This window comes from Aptenodytes patagonicus, chromosome 6, assembly GCF_965638725.1.
Source record: "Aptenodytes patagonicus chromosome 6, bAptPat1.pri.cur, whole genome shotgun sequence".
Taxonomy (NCBI): domain Eukaryota; kingdom Metazoa; phylum Chordata; class Aves; order Sphenisciformes; family Spheniscidae; genus Aptenodytes; species Aptenodytes patagonicus.
The window spans coordinates 51,577,004-51,598,558 of NC_134954.1; the positions used below are offsets into that span (position 1 = coordinate 51,577,004).

At 42.4% G+C, this 21,555-nt stretch overlaps 1 protein-coding gene across 2 annotated transcripts in view; it reads left to right on the top strand.

Annotated features, from left to right (window-relative positions):
* The first annotated feature begins 10,198 nt into the window (after positions 1-10,198).
* The window catches only part of OLA1 (Obg like ATPase 1), a 104,332-nt gene continuing 92,975 nt past the window's right edge, over positions 10,199-21,555 (top strand). The window contains exons 1-3 of one of the 2 annotated variants that reach the window (XM_076342590.1): positions 10,199-10,295; positions 10,628-10,728; positions 12,598-12,741. In XM_076342590.1, the coding sequence (XP_076198705.1) occupies positions 10,628-10,728; positions 12,598-12,741 (245 nt within the window). In that variant the 5' untranslated portion in view covers positions 10,199-10,295. Of the gene's footprint in view, positions 10,296-10,627; positions 10,729-12,597; positions 12,742-21,555 lie in introns of those variants that run through there. The other variant, XM_076342591.1, reaches the window with a different exon arrangement.

A 21,555-nucleotide genomic window follows, 5' to 3' on the forward strand; every position in this document is an offset into this window, starting at 1 on the left:
TCTGTGGGCTTATTCCTAGTCAGCATTCTTGCAGGTTGCTGGGTTTTTTTAATAGGTATACGGGTATAGCCCAAATTCAGAGACAGAAGTCTCCCTACTTGTAGAATAGAGCATCTCCTTCTGTGTTCAATAATACCCTTCAAGGCACGAGAAGTATTTTACACTCACGTTCCTTTCTCATACTTAGTTCAACTATCAAGCATCTTGACTAATCCACTCTTCAGTGCTACCATCCCTGGCACTAAATAAAATGAAATCTAAACCTTTTTCTTAGGCCACTACCATTTCTTTTCTTCTGACAGTCTTTTAAGGTCTTAGGGTTTCATTTGTAGAAAAAAAAAAATGTGGTCATGCTAGAATGGTCCTAGCATCTTTGAAGCCTAGAAAAAGCCTAGTATTGCCCACTCCATGATCAGTCCCAATTTAAGATATTTTTCTCTGTTTTTATTAGTAGCAATCATAGAAGTATTTTTATTTTAGATTGGTACTTGCTTTTACACTGTCATTTTGCTAGGCTACTGAAAAGTTCAAAGTAGACCTGTCATTTTTGAACTAAAATGTCACTAATTCCCAGGTAATTTCTCCTACTATAGTACCTCTCTCTCCTTGGTTTTCTTTCTCTTTCTGTGAGTGAATCTGTCTTTCACTAGTCTCACTATGAAAATCTCAGTAGGCATTATGACTGTTAGTGACACGGTCCATGTTAAAGTTATGAAACTCAGCTGAAATTTCCAGACTCATGATCTAGAAATATTATTAATATGTGGCAGCTCAGACTGTTCTGCATTATATGCTTCTAGACTGCCAAAGTCTGGGATGTAGCAGAAAGGGGTGAGAGATGCTTTATGCCACCACAGCAATCCTGACTGACTTTGGAGAAGGACTAACATCATTAACAACCTGTTACCATTCTTAAAACAAGGATAGTTAGCACAACACAAAAGCATGAAAATGAGTAAATATAAACCACAAAGTATAGTATGACTTTAAGCGTATAAAGAACGGTATAAGGTTAGATTGTCTATGAAACTGGATGAATCCACAGTTAAAAAGAACAAACCCTATTGAACCCTACCAAACATAACGTTTAAAAATATTGTATTAAAGCACAGTTCAGCTGGGTGATGACTACCTTTAAACTTCACAGAACTCAATGAACACCATTTAGTTTAGACCGTGCCCTTGAGTAGTGTTTCTTTTTAGCGCTGAGTGTATTTATTACTGGGAGCCATCCAGTTCCCTCCAAGTGGCACGGACCCAGGCAATTCGGGAGCGGTGGTGTGCAAAAGCAGCTGTGTTCTTCTCACCCCCTGGGTTGCACTGAACATTGCCTGGTCACAGCAAGGATCAGGGGCTCTGTCTTTATTCTTTCAGTTCTACAAAACCACTTATTTTTGCAGTTAACAGTGACTTTGCAGTAAATATATGTTCTGGGCAGCAAAAAGCAAAGAGTGTGTTGATGGCACAAACCACAAGGTGTTTGTTTTATTTCTCTCCCTTGAACATTGTTTTTAATCAGGTAGAGTTGCTCCAGGGCTGTTTGACTTCTGCACGTGTTCCAGCTGTACAATAAGCTGTATTTGTGCAGTACTTCTGTGTTGGAGAGTTGACATTGAGATGACTGCTCTCTAGGTGTTTTTTTCCATTAAACTTATAAAACACATTTTGAATGTAATACGGTTAAGATTATTATGGTTTAAACTATGTATGCCAGTTTAAAATGAGGTTTTCACCATTATGACAGATTTGGATAGAAACATTCAACCAAGTAAGGCAAACCATGACTCTAGAAGCGACTTGAAATCAAAAGCATGTAAGATGCCAAGAGACGATTTCTAGCTGAAGGAATCAAATCAAATTTGAGGGCCCTATATGCTGACCGGACCCGTCTCACAGGGAAGTCTGCTGCCTCCCTGGGGCCCGGGTCAGAGACATCACTAGGAAGCTCCCTGGTCTGGTACGGTCTTCCGATTACTACCCGCTGCTGGTTATACGGGCTGGCAGTGATGAGGTTGCAGAGAGAAGTCCTGCAGCGATCAAAAGGGACTTCAGGGCACTGGGGCGACTGGTTCAAGGATCGGGAGCACAGGTAGTGTTTTCCTCTATCCCTACAGTGGCAGGGAAGGATACTGAAAGGAGCAGGAAAACACACCTGATCAACCCGTGGCTCAGGGGCTGGTGCCATCGGTGGAATTTTGGCTTTTTTGATCACGGGGATGTTTACACGGCACCAGGCCTGCTGGTGGCAGATGGAGTCCAGATGTCTCACAGGGGGAAAAGGATCATTGCTCATGAATTGGCAGGGCTCATTGAGAGGGCTTTAAACTAGGTTGGAAGGGGGAAGGGAATAAAACCAGGCTTACTAGAGATGAGCCTAGGGGTGGCGTGCCGATGCCGGGGGCGAAATCGATAGCCCAGCTCAAGTGCATCTACACCAATGCACGCAGCATGGGCGACAAACAGGAGGAGCTGGAAGCCATTGGGCAGCGGGAGAGATATGACTTAGTCGCCATCACAGAAACATGGTGGGGTGACTCTCACGATTGGAGTGCTGCAATGGATGGCTATAGACTCTTCAGAAGGGACAGGCGAGGAAGGAGAGGCGGTGGGGTGGCCCTGTATGTTAGGGAGTGTTTCGATTGTATAGAGCTCAACAATTGTGATGATGATACGGTCGAGTGTTTATGGGTAAGGATGAGGGGGAAGGCCAACGAGGCAGATATCCTGCTGGGAGTCTGTTATAGACCACCCAACCAGGATGAAGGGACGGATGAAGCGTTCTACAAGCGGCTGGCAGAAGTCTCTCAATCGCTAGCCCTTGTTCTCGTGGGGGACTTGAACTTCCCGGACGTCTGCTGGAAATACAACATGGCAGAGAGGAAGCAGTCTAGGAGGTTCCTGGAGTGTGTGGAAGACAACTTCCTGACACAGCTGGTAAGTGAGCCTACCAGGGGAGGTGCCTCGCTCAACCTGCTGTTTACAAACAGAGAAGGATGGGTGGGAGATGTGGTGGTCAGAGGCCGTCTTGGGCTTAGCGACCATGAAATGGTAGAATTCTCGCTTCTTGGTGAAGTAAGGAGGGGGGGCAGCAAAACCGCAACCATGGACTTCCGGAGGGCGGACTTTGGCCTGTTCAGGACGCTGGTTGAGAGAGTCCCTTGGGAGGTGGTCCTGAAGGGCAAAGGGGTCCAGGAAGGCTGGACGATCTTCAAGAAGGAAGTCTTAAAGGCGCAGGAGCAGGCTGTCCCTGTACGCCGTAAGAAGAATGGGCGGGGAAGACGACCGGCCTGGCTGAACGGGGAGCTCTTGCTGGGACTCAGGAAAAAAAGGAGAGTTTACCGCTTGTGGAAGAAGGGGCAGGCGACTCAAGAAGAGTACAGGGATCTCGTTAGGTCGTGCAGAGAGGAAATGAGAAAGGCAAAAGCCCAGCTAGAACGCAATCTGGCCGCTGTCGTTAGAGACAACAAAAAAAGCTTTTACAAATATATTAATGACAAGAAGAGAGCCAAGGAGAATCTCCATCCTTTATTGGATGCGGGGGGGAACATTGTCACTGAGGATGAGGAAAAGGCTGAGGTACTCAATGCCTTCTTTGCCTCAGTCTTTAACAGGCAGACCAGTTATCCTCAGGGTACTTGGCCCCCCAAGCTGGAAGACAGGGACGATGAGCAGGATGAACCCCCCATAATCCAAGAGGAAGCAGTCAATGACCTGCTACGCCACCTGGACGCTCACAAGTCTATGGGGCCGGATGGGATCCACCCGAGAGTGCTGAGGGAGCTGGCGGAGGTGCTCGCCAAGCCACTCTCCATCATTTATCAGCAGTCCTGGTTAACGGGGGAGGTCCCGGACGACTGGAGGCTTGCCAATGTGACGCCCATCTACAAGAAGGGCCGGAAGGAGGATCCGGGGAACTCCAGGCCTGTCAGCCTGACCTCGGTGCTGGGGAAGATTATGGAGCGGTTCATCTTGAGGGCGCTCACAAGGCATGAGCGGGACAACCAGGGGATCAGGCCCAGCCAGCACGGGTTCATGAGAGGCAGGTCCTGCTTGACCAACCTGATCTCCTTCTATGACCAGGTGACCCGCCTAGTGGATGAGGGAAAGGCTGTGGATGTGGTCTACCTGGACTTCAGTAAGGCCTTTGACACCGTCTCCCACAGCATTCTCCTAGAGAAGCTGGCGGCTCACGGCTTAGACAGGAGTACTCTGCGCTGGGTAAAAAACTGGCTGGACGGCCGGGCCCAGAGAGTTGTGGTGAATGGAGTTACATCCAGTTGGCGGCCGGTCACGAGTGGTGTTCCCCAGCGCTCAGTTTTGGGGCCGGTCTTGTTCAATATCTTTATCAATGATCTGGATGAGGGGATCGAGTGCTCCCTCAGTAAGTTTGCAGACGACACCAAGTTGGGCGGGAGTGTTGATCTGCTCGAGGGTAGGAAGGCTCTGCAGAGGGACCTGGACAGGCTGGATCGATGGGCCGAGGCCAACTGTATGAGGTTCAACAAGGCCACGTGCCGGGTCCTGCACTTCGGCCACAACAACCCCATGCAGCGCTACAGGCTTGGGGAAGAGTGGCTGGAAAGCTGCCTGTCGGAAAAGGACCTGGGGGTGTTGGTCAACAGCCGGCTGAACATGAGCCGGCAGTGTGCCCAGGCGGCCAAGAAGGCCAATGGCATCCTGGCCTGTATCAGAAATAGTGTGGCCAGCAGGAGTAGGGATGTGATTGTGCCCCTGTACTCGGCACTGGTGAGGCTGCACCTTGAATACTGTGTTCAGTTTTGGGCCCCTCACTACAAGAAGGATGTTGAGGTGCTGGAGCGTGTCCAGAGAAGGGCAATGAAGCTGGTGAAGGGTCTGGAGAACAAGTCTTATGAGGAGTGGCTGAGGGAACTGGGGTTGTTTAGCCTGGAGAAAAGGAGGCTGAGGGGAGACCTCATCGCTCTCTACAACTACCTGACAGGAGGTTGTAGCGAGGTGGGTGTTGGTCTCTTCTCCCAAGTAACAAGCGATAGGACGAGAGGAAATGGCCTCAAGTTGCGCCAGGGGAGGTTTAGATTGGACGTGAGGAAAAATTTCTTTACTGAAAGAGTGGTGAAACATTGGAACAGGCTGCCCAGGGAAGTGGTGGAGTCCCCATCCCTGGAGGTATTTAAAAGACGAGTAGATGAGGCACTTAGGGACATGGTTTAGTGGGCATGGTGGTGTTGGGTCGACGGTTGGACTCGATGATCTTAGAGGTCTTTTCCAACCTCAATGATTCTAAAAAAAAAAAAAAAAAATGCTTTGAAGTCCTGTATCTGTATTTAGTGAAGTGGCCATGCTAACAGTAAATTAGATATAGAGATCAATGGGGGGGAGGCATTGTTACAGTATGTTGTATGAAGAGCATAAATTAAAAAATTATATTCAAACTTGCAAATTTTTGCACACACAGCACTGACTTTTGTACCATATGTAGACACATTGAAGTACAGCAACAAAAGTAGTCAGGATCTTAACAATTTCTTTTTCTCTTCGAGAGGTCAGCTGTTTTCCCAGATAGCTAAAATGATAATTATACCTATTGTAGGCTCTATTATTTTTATATATATGTAGACACCCCTTTACTTCATGTAGCAAACTGCTTATGCCTGTATTGTGCTTATGAACTGGTAAGGAAAAAAAAAAGTTAAGCAACCGGCTGCTAGATAAATACCAACTTTCTGGTCACAGACAAATATTCAGCAGAGTTAAATATTTTTATTTTAAGAAGACAGTCAAAAAGTTTATCTTCTGAGAGCTATCATGCCTGCACTAAAAAGATGGACAACGAAATTGTCTGACAAAATGTCAGGATGGTGAGAAAATTTAATAAATGGAAAAGCTCCCCAAAAGTAGCCTTTCAGAAAGTTTGTGGTCTTATTAATAGAGCTAGGCAAATCCACCCCTTATTGTTGCTGTGAAATAGTCTTGCATAACTCTACTTTCAGGACAAGTGTGGATAAAAGTGGGCTGTCTTGAACTTTAGAAGGGTGGAATACTAAGACGTGTTTATTCCATTCCTGGAAAGGAAACTAATTTTGGTTACTGAAGTTTGTAATTTAGGGATGTGAAGGATGCAGGGGCTGCTCTGCAGTTATTTATAAATATTTGTGGTTAATTTCAATATTTCTGAATGTTTGTTGTAGTAATCCATTAGCTTCATTCAACAGCTAAGTAACTATATTTTAATCTGAATTAGTCGGTTGATACTCTTTTTTTTCCCTCTTAAATGTATAGTGTTAGATTTTAAGACAGTAGAAAGACCATATAAGCATGTTACCAGCAAGAACTGGCTATTATTGATCATCACCATACTAATAGAAAAGCTCTGAACAGGTACGGCATTCTTTTCCTCAGCCATATTGTTGCAAAAATCTCATGTCACTGAAAAAGAAAAAAAGTTGTAACAGCCATTTTTTATGTGTAATTCCAAATTAGGCTTAGTAAAAGTGTCCTTTCTTAGAAAAAAGAAAAAAAAGATTTTTTTTTTTAATGTTCAAGATTATATTCCTTTTATTGTGACAGAGATGATATATAATCTGATGATACTCTCATCTTGACTCCTTCACTCTGGTATTTTTCAAGTTTTGAGAATTTTATCTTATGGACTTAAAACAGGACATGTTCTAAGAACAGTTTTTACTGCCTTCTCTCCTTCAATTTTCTTAGCAGGCAAACACTTGATGGTGCCTGTCTTTAATGGTTCAGAGAAGCGGAGCCTGAGTTAAAGAAAATGTCTAATTTTTTGAAGAGTCCTGGTCTGACTTCTATAACATTCCACAATTAATTTTTCATAGATTCTAAATGTTTCATCTTTTCTTCTTGAAATCTCTATTTTATCTCCAGATCATCCTCTCAAGAGGATGATTACTTTATTATTTACTAAATTGCCATGTGAATTGTTATAAACAAATCCCAATGTGTTTACAAGGGGCTCCTCTTGACCATATGCCATCTTTATAAATATCTAGATAAGCATGAACAAAAATCTAGTAGTGTGCCCAACCACCAGCGCTCCTTTGAATCCAAAAAGCATCCGGATGCTCAGGGCACTTGTCTGGGCGCTGAGTATTTTACCTTTCCAGTGCTTCTCGCTCTGGTGCAGGATTGTTGGGTCAGGAAACAGAAGACCAGGAAATTTGAGCCCACATCTCTACCTGCAGTGAACAGTGTTACTCTTTGTGCCTTGATGTTACCCTTTCATTTCTATTATTATTTCCACAAGGGTCCAGGTTCTTGTTCACAGTTTTCTTGCGAGCCATAATCATCTCAGAAAGCTTTTGGAGCTCACATTCGCTAAAAAAGCCTATAGAGATGGACATCCTAAAAGATAGCATCACACATTGTCCTGGTTTCGGCTGGGATAGAGTTAATTTTCTTCCTAGTAGCTGGTACAGGGCTGTGCTTTGGATTTAGGGTGAGAATAGTGTTGATAACACACCGATGTTTTAGTTGTTGCTGAGCAGTGCTTACGCTAGTCAAGGACTTTTCAGCTCCCCATGCTCTACCGACTGAGAAGGCTGGAGGTGCACAAGGAGCTGGGAGGGGGCACAGCCAGGACGGCTGACCCCAACTGGCCCAAGGGACATTCCATACCATGTGACGTCATGCTCAGTACCTAAACTGGGAGGAGTTGGCCGGGGGGGTGACCGCTGCTCAGGGACTGGCTGGGCGTCTGTCGGCGGGTGGTGAGCAATTGCACTGTGCATCGCTTATTTTGTATATTATTTTATCATTATTATTATTATTTTCCTTTCCTTTTCTGGCCTATTAAACTGTCTTTATCTCAACCCATGAATTTTACTTTTTTTTTTTTTTTTTTTTTCCCCGATTCTTTCCCCCATCCCACTGTGGGGGGGGGGCGCAGGGAGTGAGCAAACGGCTGTGTGGTGTTTAGCTGCCTGCCGGGTTAAATCACAACGCATATTTTGACAGGGCCAATTTAGGTTGAGAGAACTGTTGTTTTCTTGCTGAAGACTTATTTATTTATTTTTGGCAAATTCTTTTAACAGAAGTTAGATGAAGTTAGATGAAAAAGGAATTCTTTTTCAGTTAAAATATTTTAAAAGACTCACAAAAGGAAATTGCACATACAACTAAGGTAAGTATTTACATTCTTGGTAGTTTCTGAAGATAACATTAGCACAGGTTTATGACAGAAGAAAAAGTTGATCTAGACACAGAATGCAGACAAGGTGTAATCATTATTGACTCATATCAATTTAAAATCTTTTTTTCTGTACAAATTATATAATCAAAATAATGCTATGCAGGGAAATTGGTGATCTTAATGACTCTTACAGCTGATTAACTATCTTCATTCTGTTTACAGATTAAAATTATATACTTTTTTGTTTGAAACAGCAAATGGAAAAAAATCTTTATTTTGAGAACAGTCAGTGTAGCCCTAAATTTACATGCTGTGTTACCTAACACCTCCTAGAAATACTGACTTCTGAAACGGGTCACTTCTTCCCAGAACTGATGCGAGGGTGAAATCGAGCCTTGCATCTGAAGACTGAATAAACAGGCTTTGCATTCCTGTGTTCTTCTTCTTAGGGACAGCAAAACTGATTTTGTACAGCCATTGCTGAAGCAGCAAAAATGCAGGTTATTATAATAATGATCACTCATTACGCTAAATTCCTATTTACAGGTTAAATGGAACCCCTGGGTGGAGATAATTTTTCTAGCACAATTGTAAACTCTTGCAGACCCCTTTTACTTCCTCCTGCCCATTTTGGCAGATTCTGCTGGACAGAAGAACCACAGCAGGGTTTAGCGCTCCTTTGCTGGAGGTGGAGATTGGACTCCTCATCTGCAGCAACTGTCCCTGGGGTTCTGCTCTTGCCTCCAGCTCTGAGTCACTGGGCCTGGGAAATTAAATGACTTTTCCTCACATTCCAGTTTTCTGTATAGAAAGGATGCAAATATTCACTTTTGCAAAGTAGCTGGGGGTCCTGACAGCAGGTAACCAGGGAACTCTTACAAGCTGTTATGGGAAAAAACCCCTGATGGCTCATGGCACCACGCGCTCGGGGCTGCAGAGCACTTCTGCCTGCCCTGTTTGTGGCTTGTTCCCACACTGTGTGCCTGCCGGGGAACTGTGGGGGAACCATCCCTCAGAGAAAGGGTTAAACAATGGCAAGAAGAGTCAACCTAAGTGAGTTTTGTTACCCGTAGTCTGGAGATAACCCAGCCGCTGAAGACCTTGTCCTACTCCTAGGGCAGGAGAGGGTGAGGAACCCTGGGAGGATGCTGCTTTTCCGCATGGATTCCTCAGACTGGTTTTGCACCTCATGCAGCCCCAATTTGGTGGTTTCTTTGCCCCATCACCTTTCTTTGACCAATTTCACCACCTGGCACTTCTTCCCAGAGGCACGGCTCTACGCCTCACTGATTTTTGGGAGGAGGGATGGAGAAGGGGGACAACTGCTTCTTCCAGGAATGAAGCTCTGGGTGACCGGTGTTCTCCTCAGGGCTCGCTGCCGTGGCCACCAGCCCTCTCACCGGCCGCAGGCGTTGGGACCCCAGCAGTCACCAGCACCGGCCTTGCCCTCAGCCCCGGAGCCGCACGGCACCGAAGCGGGAGCTCGGGGAGGAACCGTCGCAGCCGAGGCTTTGGGTCTCCGCAATCACAGCAGACGAACATCAACCCGCGTTCCTACCGCTCCTCTTCCGTCTGTTTGTATCGAGGCGTTCGGCCTTTAGCCAAGAGGGTAAAACGGTCGTTTATTATTGGTGAAGGAAACACTGATGTTTAAATTACGTTAGATCACAGGATTTGCGTGCATCTTGTGGCACAGACGTCTTTCCTCTGCCTGTGCACGCTCTTTTTAAAACTAGGATGTGCACTCCCGCGGGTTGCTGTACGGCAAACGAGCTGCTGTTCCGTCCGCATTGTCGTTTATGACGTGAACGCAGTTACGCTCGACCGCAAGGCCTCCGGGTAACGCCTGTTCCCTTTTTTTCACGACCGCCGGCGATGCCGCCAGCACCGCACCTGGCGTTAAGGCTGCGGGTGTCGAAGGAATGGGTTTGGAGGGGTTGAGGGAGGGAGGGCGGGAGGGCGGCGCTGGCGAGGCGCGGCGGCGCGGAGCGGAGCTCCGCGCCGCCGCGCCTCGCCAGCGCCGCCCTCCCGCGGCGACCTTTCCCCTCGCGCCGCTCCCGACCAATGGGCGGCCTCGCCCCCGCCTCTTCCGTCGGCGTGCGAGGGGCCGCTCGCGCCTCTTCCTCTCAGGCAGGGGCCGCGCAACCCGGCTCCGCCAGCTGAGGTGAGCCCGGCTCAGCCGCTCTCCCTCTCCCTCCCCAGGCCTCACCGTCGCTCCGCCGGGCCGGGGAGGGAGGGAGCGAGCGAGGGAGCGCGGTGGGGGAGCCGCCGGGGCCGGACTGAGGGGCTGCCCGGAGCCTGGGAGTCGCCGCGCCTCCGGCTGGCAGCGTGGGGCGGTGGCGGGTGTTTCTCCTCGGCCTTTTCGAGGCGGAGGCCCCGGCTCCGCCGCCGCGCTCTGCCGGGAGCGTCCCTCGCCGGGAGGAGACGGGATGGAGGGTGTGCGGGACCCGGGGCTGTCGCGCGGGGCCTTCAGCGTGCCCTGCTCTGTGCTTTCAGATGCCCCCGAAAAAGGGAGGCGACGGGGTTAAATCGCACCCCATCATCGGGAGGTTTGGGACGTCACTGAAGATCGGGATCGTCGGGCTGCCAAACGTTGGGTAGGTGGTCGGCGGAGCGCGGGGCTGGGGGCCGGCGGCGGGGCGGAGGAGCAGGCCGGGGCCTCCCGGCAGGCCGGGGCTCCCCGCTCTCCCCGAGTTTGCTTCTGCTGCAGGTAGAGCGGCCTGACACGTTTTCCGGGCGAAGGTAGGTGGCTGTAGATGCGTGTACGAGCTGAGGGACACAATGTAAGTCTTTTTGCTCAGCGATAGGCTTACATCTTTCGCTTGAACTACTTATTGGTGGAGCGATCTAAAACACTCGGGTGGCGTGAGGCTGGTGTGTACAAGTCTGGACAAGATAATAGCGAACAACTAAAAGGGAAAAAAAAGTCTTAGCAATTGCTGAGTTTTATAAAATACTACGTCTTTTGCATTTCCTTACTTCCACTGTTGTGCGTGTGTAATGCGTGTTTTTATGCAAATACATACGCACACATGCACGTGCATACAAATTCCTTTTATATTTTCTTTTTTTAAAGAGGATGATGTGCACGGGAAAGGGTTAATGATACCATCAGTGTCATTAGCAGTGAAGAGGACTTCCATTCTTGAAACTTCTTCAGAGTTTTTAATGAAAAAAGTTGTGTAAGTTAACAGTTTGGGAGCGATGATGGAAGATGAATTGTTGTTCTCTGTCACGCTTCTCATCTGTAGTTGTTATGGCTCCTCAAAGGAGCTATACTTAAGGCACTTAAAAAGGATCATGAATTGCCTGCAGAATATCTGTGAGAAACTATTGGTATTAATTTGTGTATCATATTTAGTAAAAGAAGTTACCAGCATTCTCAAACTTTAAATCTTTAAAAAATTAGAGGAAAAGTCTTTGAGCATGTCTCAGAGCTGTAAGTACTGCTTTCTTGTCTTTTCATTATCATTTATTTTGTTTCTCGGGGTGTAGGTAAGTTGCACACCAGGAAGGAAATAATTAGCGGTAACATTGTATCACATGTCAATGGGGGGGAAAAATAGCAATTGCAGTTGTTATGATGTAACTTTCAAAGAAAATTGTGACTGACTTTTGAGCATGTTGGCTGTATGCAGGGCAGCTTTCAGATTTTTTTTTTTCAGTGGCTGAGAAGTTAGGTGAAACTGGAAAAAAAAGTACAGAATATTTATGGTAGAAGATTCAGGAGTTGATTAAGAACTTTCTCTTAGCAGTAACTCAAGAATTGTTTGCTTTTGGTTTAATAAATGCCAGCTAACAAAATAATCTGCTACTTGGTTTACATGAAAATGTTCTTTTTTCCCTGATACCATTGGCAGATTTTTTCCATTGATATTTAACAAGGATGAAAAATGTTTGGTAAGGTAGAACTGTATCTTCATATGAACAAAAGATTACTTGTAATTGATTAACTGACGTGGTTTGCTTTCTGTGCCCCTTTTTTCTCTTTTGATTGTTGACTTTTATTGCTTATATACTGAAATTGTGTTAATACATAAATAAATCTGAAGAAACAATACAGTTGTGGAAAGAGCTGGTGAGTCTTGGGAAAACTAGTTTACTTGGAATAAGTTTCAAGCACCCTTATAGGTTTCTCACTTTGTGCTTGAGGAAAACGAGTAGTGGCCAGTAGAGCTGTGCTTTGCTTTTGACTTAAAATTTCTTTGCTAACTGACATGTACTATACAGGCACTTAGGGGAATTTTCAAGGGCAAGGAAGAGAGGTAAACATCATTGGGTTTCAGTGGGACACTCTGTATGTGTATTTGAAAGTGTCTTGTGCTAGAATCAGGGCAATGGTCACTGTTGTTGAAGTAAAGGGAAAGTTCAGTACTGCTTTTGGGTTGGAATAAGATGTGTTTCTATCCAGCCTTTTTAAATGTTTCTAATTTGAACTTCTTTAAGAATGTGTATTTCGTTTATAGGAAATCGACGTTTTTCAATGTGTTAACAAAGAGTCAAGCAGCAGCAGAAAACTTTCCTTTCTGTACTATTGATCCAAATGAGAGTCGAGTACCTGTGCCAGATGACAGATTTGATTTCCTATGCCAGTATCACAAACCTCCAAGGTAACTCAAATTCTTAATATTTTTCTTCAGTTAAGCAGCTGAAATAGTATTACTGAACCCAAGGTTTTCATAGAAGTTGAATGCAACTATAATGTCTATAAGTTTTTATTGACATCCGTTTTAGAATGTGAAATTATATATATATATATATGTACCTGGATTATACCTCCCCCCACTCCCCGCTCCAATATGACCTTTGTGGTATGAGAATGAGAAATCTAGGAGCTGCTAGTCATTGCTCAGCACCATTTGGTGCTTGGTGTTCTTGTCTTTGAAGGTAGTGGCTCCCAAGTGACTTGGAGGATCTTCTGAAGGGATTTGGAAAATGAACAGTAGTGGACATACCTAACGTGTCATGAGGTTGCTCATTTGTAAAATTTCCACCCTGTATTTTGTGTCATTCAGAATATTGTATATGCTGTAGGTAGCCAAACAAGTATCTATCAATATACCTGTGTCCTCTGTCTTTTGACAGTAAGCTTTATGGGCAGCCTTTTTTCCCCCCTGACTCTCTTTCCTTTTTATAGGCACTGCTACTTGTTATCTGGTATATTCAGGGATATTCCTACAATGTGTCTCTTCTAACTGTTTCCTTATTCTAGGAGTGTATTAATTTTGTCACAGCAATGGTTTTTGCTATTGACTGTTTCCATAATCTGCTCTGTATGTTCAGTGTGGGAACTGGATTTTTGCTTGAACAGCAAAACTTAAGGTGCTTTCAGAAAACAGAAACTTAATAGGCACTTGTGACTTGTTAATTTCAGTTTGCAGTTACTTGCAGAGGTATCTTGAATAAAGTGAGTGTACGTAAATCATAGGGCAAATTAGCATGCACATCTGTGCTTTCCTTCAACACTTGGGCCTCAGTTTTACAGCCAGATCACACCCACAATCAGGTCCAAACAAGTTGCTTCCGTCTGTAATTCCTGTGCACTTTTTAAATACTGAAAAATGCATTAATATGGAGCTGTTTGTTTAGGTGGATTGTTACAACATGTTATCTTGTTTTTCCTGCTCAAGTGAGTATTGAGCATACTTGTTACTGTATGGATTATAAAACAAAAGTCTGCTGAATTTGAGACAAAACTTTCTGGCTGTTGATTGCACAGAGATGATGTGGCTTTTAAGTTTTGTTGACAATTTTGTTCTAAATTGTAGCATTATTGCTGCTTTGGCCACATCAATAATCTCTCTTTCTTCTCACTTAGCTATGACTGGCTACTTCTAAATTAATAGTTGAAGTGACAAAGAGATTATTACCTCTCCCCTCATCCTGCCTTTGGCCGTCTATCCTTACAAAGAGTGCTAATATTGTAAATACCTGTATGTGTGTTCTCTGACTTGCAAAATCTCGCTCTCTGGAAAAAAATCACCCTTAAATATTAATGAAAATAGTATATTTACTGAATCTGTATTCAGTAAATACACTGCATTGGATAATAAGCTGGCTATAAATAGTAAATCAGTTTTCATTTGAATGGTCTTTTGACTTTAATTTTAAGAGAGTATTTGTTACTTAAAATCAATGCACATGGGGATTAGTGGCTAGATATAGCTCCTGAGTTCACTTATGCTGCTTATATGATTTTAATATTTCACTATAGCAGTAATAAAGCAGTGATAATTCAGTAGCACAGTAGACTAAGGTAACTCTTCTTGGGCTGTTTGTGCTCATCTGTCTGAGACTAACTCAGGAAAAGGTGGCAACGGTCATGAAGATATACAACTGAATTGTAATTTAAATTTCTTAATTTTTCTTGTATAGTCTTGATTTTGTTCTTCATCTTTATGTAATACGTTCTGTGTTAATTTTCTACTTGTTTGGATTAGTAGACATCATAAAGCTGTGCACGCAGAATGTTTTATAAACAGTGAGTTCTCTTTAAATTAGACTCTTGTCTAGCCTCAAGATTTTGTCTTCTAAAATCTAAAGCATTCAGGTTTTTATTTCCCATATGTTACACTTAGTCATCATGTAACTGCAGTCATTGTTGGGAGGTGGGGGAAAAAAAAAAGGGGGAGTTTGTCTTAACTAAAATAATGTATGACAGACTAAAGTGATTTTTGCCTTGATGCTCGCTGTGAGCGAGGGAAGGGAAGAGTGGGACTGGGCCGGGCTGGCAGTCGCTGTCTGTCACGCTGAGCTGAGATTGCTGCTGCTGCTACAGAGAGGCGGACTCTGTTGCCATGAATATTGCTAGTGTGAGTTTGCGGCTGTTCTGCCATCGGAGGAAGAGTTAGGCTCTTCAGGTACTGTTTGTTGCTTGAAGATCCGTTCCTATCTCCAAAAGAAGAAAGTGTCAGCTTGGATGGGACTGGTGTGCAGTTACTTGCTAGCCCATGCTGAAAGCTGACTGGTATTACTTAATTGGAAATGTAAATGTTTGTAAATGAAATCATGTAGGCAACAATTTAGAGACTATTACGTAAAAGTAAATCTGTACTTAATAGATTAAGGTACGCTGCCAGAACTTATAACCTGTGCTTTTTTTCTTTCTGCAGCAGTGGGTGATGTGTATGACTGTTTACAATAAATAAGTTCAGTGATATAGACTGTACACAGAAGGTGGGCTCCAAGAACTTCCAGTAAAAACTGCTATGTTGCTGCCAAATTAATTAGATGAGCAAATTTCCTTGAGCTTTAATGTTACCTATTGCTCGCTTTCTGGTGTGAATGAAATTGTGGATATTAAAAAAAGAAGAGACCTTAATATATTAAAAATAATTCTGAATGCTTGTTATTTTAAGGTCTTAGCTTATATTCTGTTACTAACTTAATTTATGTATTTAAACTACTTATTTGTTTTAAATTTTATACAATATTCAGTGAAAACTCATTTGTTACATTGTGCCAACATGTAGCTTTTTCAGAAAGGAAAGACTGTTGGCTTTTTCTTTTGTTGTCCTCCTACCGCTGTTCCCCCAACACGGGTACTTTCAGGCAAGGTTTCACAGACTAATGATTGAATTAGTTCCAGTTTAGTAATTGTAAAGAGAATATTTTCTTTGGACTGATTCACTTCAGCAGGAACTGAAGCAGAAGGGTGTATTCCCTGCGCGCCCCCCCCCCCCCCCCCAATCTATGGATCTTAAGCAGGTAGCAGAGGATGAGATTCTGCTAATTCTGAAATGGAAAAGAGATGTTCTTCATCTCAGCAGGTAGCTCCTGACTTGAAAATTGGGACTTGGAAGCCAGAAACAGTTGATCTGTTAACCGCAGTTAATATTTTAATGGGACATTTTGTGTTTAGAAGTTATAGGTTTCTTACAGAAGAAAAGAACTGTGTGTGTAGCATATATAAAGAAATTTTAGTAACTTAATGAAAGCTTTAATAAAGCTATTATCATGCATTTTTCGTTCTAAATTTCATTAAGATGCTGCTTAATCACCTTAAGCCTAAAAATATTTTTTAGTGTAAGTATGTCAGACTGAAGTCATTTGGACAAGTGATTTGTGTCATAACTCATGATTTGTGTCATAACTCTTGAAAGCCTCTGAGTATATATACCCACCAGGCTTAGCCTGTATGGTCCTGCCTACTACCACAGCTGTAGCATACTGTGCCTGACCAGGAGATGTATCTCAGTGGTGACATTTGATTCAAGCCTCAAAATGATTTTGAGTGAGGGTATGGAGGAAACTGCTATTTCCTCTCTTTTTATTTTGTGCCCCAAATAATCTCCTCACTGCAATTATTTGCATTCTTTCTTCTTTACTTTAAACTATATGATTAACTAAAACAAATACTCAGATAGAAGCAATGTAAGCCTAAGCTATGTTTTAATAGTAAATAGTTAAAACTGAAGGACTGCATTGGCTGATAGTAATCAACCTGTGTGAAAACATTAATAAAAAGAAGTGGTTTTAAAGTCTGTTTCTGCTTCCTCCTCTGGTTAAAATCAAATGAGATTATAAGCAGGAATGAGTAAAATGTAAGTAGTTCGGTTCATCCTTTCAAGTTATCAGTATTCATTTAATTCCTTGTTTGTTTGCACCTGTAAGCGGGTGTGTTGCCTTGCACATATGTGTTCACAAAACACAATGCTTATTGCAACCACAAACATTTCTATTTAACTTAGACTGTTTTTAATCTATCTTGGATGTCCTTTTCAAACTTAAATTTTAAAGCAATCCTGGTTATCTCGCAGGAGGATAATATGTGAAGTGCAACTACCCTTCAGCTCTAGCACTGTCCAGTGTACTTCAGGATCTCTGTTCTTTTTGTCAGCAAATTGCTTTGGTTTGTTCTGTTGCATTGTAGATTGTTAAAATTAATGCATTCAGATATTTAGTGCTCAAGCGATGGTTACTGAACTAGATCTGAGTAACTTCCATTGTTGTCTAGGTCATGAAAGTTCTGTGTAATATTAAATAAAAGTTCTCTTGAACTTATTGTAGGATAGCATACTCAGATACTTGATAAAGTTTTGAAGCCAAAATTATGTAATCAGTTGGTGGAAAGTACTACTTAGAAACCAGATCAGCAGTGGGACTTTTTGAATGACATCATGTGGGACTTACTCTAGGTTTAAAAAGAGCATTTATGTAAATGAAAACCACCTGTAATTCCAGAGTGAAACATGAATAACCTAGCTGGATGTAACTCTGGCATATCAGCATCTGTAAGAGAATCCCATTTTTTACAGAAAACAGCTGAAAATTGGCAAGTATATCCTGTTGTTAATGTGCTGCTTCCTTTGGTGTTACTGAGTTTGCCTGCTTTTCAGTTAATTCTGAGCCTGTGTAAATCAACTTGGCTGTGATGCTTGTTCTAGCATTGCAAATGAATAATTTGCCAGCAGTGAATGAAAGACCTTAAGTAGTGGTGGCTTGAGCCATGTTTTCTGCCTGGTGGGAGAAGGCAAAATTTAATTAGTTGTATCTTGTTGGTGTAATAATTTACTGAATAGTTTGAGAATGCAGGCATTTGATATACATGGGACACTGAGTATGTATCTTAATCCACATTGAATCTTTTACCTTTTTATAATTCATGTAAGTGAAACTTAATTAGCAGATTTTTCACTTCTGGTTCATGTGCTATTAGGTTCAAGTCTTGTTTGTCAGTACCATGGATAAAATGCTATTAATGAAATTGTTCTTGCATAGAAATGACCAGGGTTCATCTGCAGTACCTAGTTCTTTAGAAGCAGATTTCTTTAATTACCCTGTGAGGTATTTTGCTTACATTGGTCAAAACTGCTTGCAAAATTGACTGCAGAAGCTGTAATAGGGAGTACAGTGTCTCAGAAGAGGGAGGGACTGTGAACTGTTCTTTTCTGTTTGGAAATGAGCCAAAAATAGCAGTGAGGACAGACTGAGTCAAATGGCTTTCTAAGAAGTTGTCACAATATACATGTTCTCCTTCTATGTTGCTATTTTTACTTCAGGTCATTTGTGAACTCTTAACGGATGACTCCTACTTAAGTTACATGGATTTTTGGGAATGAAGAAGACTTTCCCTTTTCTAACAGATTTCAAATAACAGCTTTTAAAGGCAGAAGAGCCTGTGCTGGAACCAGGAGATGAGTAGCACATTTGGCTTTACCAAAGAGAAAAGGGGAGCTGGACATTTTACCCTAATACTGAAGAATCTGGCCTTTTTGGTATGTGGGACCTAGGATCAGGTAGAGTTTGAGTTGAGAGAAATGTCTTGAACTATTCAAGAAATGAATAAAAAGCGAGCGTGTTATGAGAATTATCAACCAGGCTTACTGGAAAATTGCTGCATTTTGAACTTAGTTGAACCTGTCATGTGGCTTTCTAGGGTCTCCTGGTGGATGTGAGATTTCAGTAAACTGTGGTAAATGCTGCAGAGAAATTATTGGAGTATTGTTTTCATTGGAGAAGAGAGATTGTGGAAACCTAGAAGAATAAAAATGCAGGGAGAGAAACAGCATTTTGGTTATGATGTTTCAATCGAAGTCAAAGTTTCGGGTGTATGCTGCCTGTGAGGTTTCTCAACTGAACAATTACTTGTGGCAACTCGAGAATAAATGTATGCCTCTTCCCCTCAAATTTTGGAAAAAAAATACATGCATAACAAACTGCAGATACTGTATGTGTGTGCATTTAAAAAAAAAAAGGTAACTGGTTGCATTGTACCGTTCAGTGCTACTGTACTGAACAAACAGTTCAGGTAAAGAAACTCCTCTTGCCTGTTTAAATAACTGTTTTGGACAGTAGTTTGAAACTAAGTTGGTGAGAAATAGGCCTCCTCCCCTGCAAAATGCATAACCCTATGGATGCATATGTCTCTTTTTCCTGAATAAATACCATAACCACTGGACTACAAAACTGTACTTTCTTTGGTCCAGTGAGTCTCGTGCTCTTGTTGCACAGTAGCTCGTACAGGGAAGGTAGTATGCTAACACAAAACCACTGTTCCTGTATTTCTAAGTGAGGTAAAAAATTCTTGCTCAAGGATTATACCTACACTTAAAATATAGAGATACTTCTGGATTTGGTAATCTGTTTCATAATATAAATTCCTGTGACGTGCTTTATGGTAGATTGGTGTTGCACTGATTTGTACAAATGATCAGTTGATGCCACCTGTTCCTGATGATCATTTGGGGCTCAGTGACATTATGCTAATGATGACTAACGAATCTTAAGAAATGGAAATTAATCTGTTTAGAAGAGGGGGGGGGGGAAAAGAACAATCCAGTTAAGTCGTCTACATTTAAAAGAACTAAAACACACTTGAGAGATATGGTACTTTTCCACCATTCTTTGCAGTGTTTTCTGTTTATTTAGTTTCATAATGTTTACTCTTTGTCCTTCAGAGCATAGGCAAGTGTGACTAGTTTGTGCCTTTTTCTGCTTTCCTCTGTGTTCATCTTTCTGTGATGAAATAGAGATTTAGGCTTAGATAAGGGGCTGCCAAGAATGGGGATGGCTTTATTTTGCTTGGAATGTTAGCTTTGTGGTACCCAAGGTGAAGGTGAGAAAACATGCTGGAAACCCGGATACTGGTCTTCAAAGGTCTCTTGCTCCTATTAGTCAATTGTGAAATAAATGTTCTGGGATTTTCTTTCCATTGTCTAGCAAATGAGGTTGATTCTGGTGATAGTGTTCCATCTGCATATGAAGGTATTTGTCTTGCTCTAATGTGGCATCTTTGTAGTGAAAGTGTGAATTCTTCTGATGGCTGGCCAGGAAGTTAATCCTACCAGAATGATGAGAGGGGAACATAGAAGGAGAACATTTCTAACACCACCTTTGTTTTTCTTAAAACACAGTTTAAAATGACAATGGAGAAGTGCTTTAAAGAGTGGCATTTTTCTACCTTGTTCTTGACTTAGTTATGTGTCAAAGCAAGGAATTATAACAATTCTGACTGGGAAGTTGCTGCTGTTTCTTCTGAGGTATGTATTAGCTCTGCAATTCTGTCAGGCAAAAGGACTTATTGGGTTAATGCATTAATAGAGTTACTGGTTTCTGTCTTCAGAATGTGCATTACTCTTGGTAGTGTGTTAAACTTAAGGATTTGCTGTTTCCGTTTGAGTTTGTGTACTGGTAGTTGAAAAAAAAAAAATTGCTAAGACGACCGTAGTGGGACAAAAATGTGACATTTTCAAAGTTTGTTTACTTCAGAATGTACTTATGTTCATGTTCTTTCTACTGCTTTCAACAACATTAACTTGAAGTAAACATCTGTCTTCCCAAGGATGGGCCTAGTGAAGTTTAAAGCTAAAAGTCAACATATTGTGTATCTGAATTTAAGTAACTCATGCTATGTTGTAAATATTTTCGTGCGTATTTTTTTAAACTCACCCTTCTGGGTATTGTGTTCTATTCGTGCTTGTTTCTAAGTGCCTCACAAAGGTATTAATGACATGAAAAATGTCATTAAGTTCCTAATTTATTACACCTGACAGGTTTAGTAATACTTTGAACTTCACCTTTCTTTACCTTTCTTGGTAAAGAAAAAGATTGTGTCCAGATCTTGTATTATGAAATTAGTTTACTTGAAAGAAATAATTTTTCTTGGGAACTGTTAGAGGAAGATCAAAAACAAAGCCAGGATAAGATCTTTTGCTTTTAGGTCACCACTTTTCCAGAAATACTGATGTTGCATACTAAGACAGACTCTAATGGATCATCTCTCCCCAAATTAGGGAGTCATTTCAAGTGAGGCAGTGCATCTGCTAATATTAAACTGTGTTATTTGCAGTGAAATGGAAGTGGGACAGCGCTAAAAAAAACCTTGTTTTGTTCTACCTAAGCCTGTTGCTCTGAGCGGAGACTATGATCCACAGATTTCCATAACTACAGCTCTTTCTGTCTGGGCCATAGCTGCCATACCAGGCATCAGGATAAGAAGGGAAGGGCGGTTTTCTTACGCTAGTGGAGTTTGCTGCTGTTACAGGTTTGACAGCAGTAATGCTGTCAAATATTTCAATATTTGAAAAACCAAATATATTTATCAGCAAGCTGTCACACTAATAAAAATAAAGCTCAGTTTGGGATGTGGACAATAAAGACTTCAGAAGTGTACGCTGTTCAGAGAAGGTTTTCGTATAGGGTTGGCTAGGAGGTCACTGGGTAGGTCATCCCTAGCACTCATTCACACCTATGTGGTTGCTTCTGTCTGTGAGCAGCACTGCAATGGAGCAGACCAAAAGGTCTTTGGGAAAGACATCTTAAGGTAGACAACAGAATGTATATCTTTAGATTTGAATCTCATGTTGAAAAACACTTGCCATAAAAGAAAGCTTTTCATGGCTTTACAAATTGGCGCTGTATGCTCATGCAGACTTCATAGTGTAAGTCACACCCGTCTCATCATTGTTAGTAAATCTATGGAT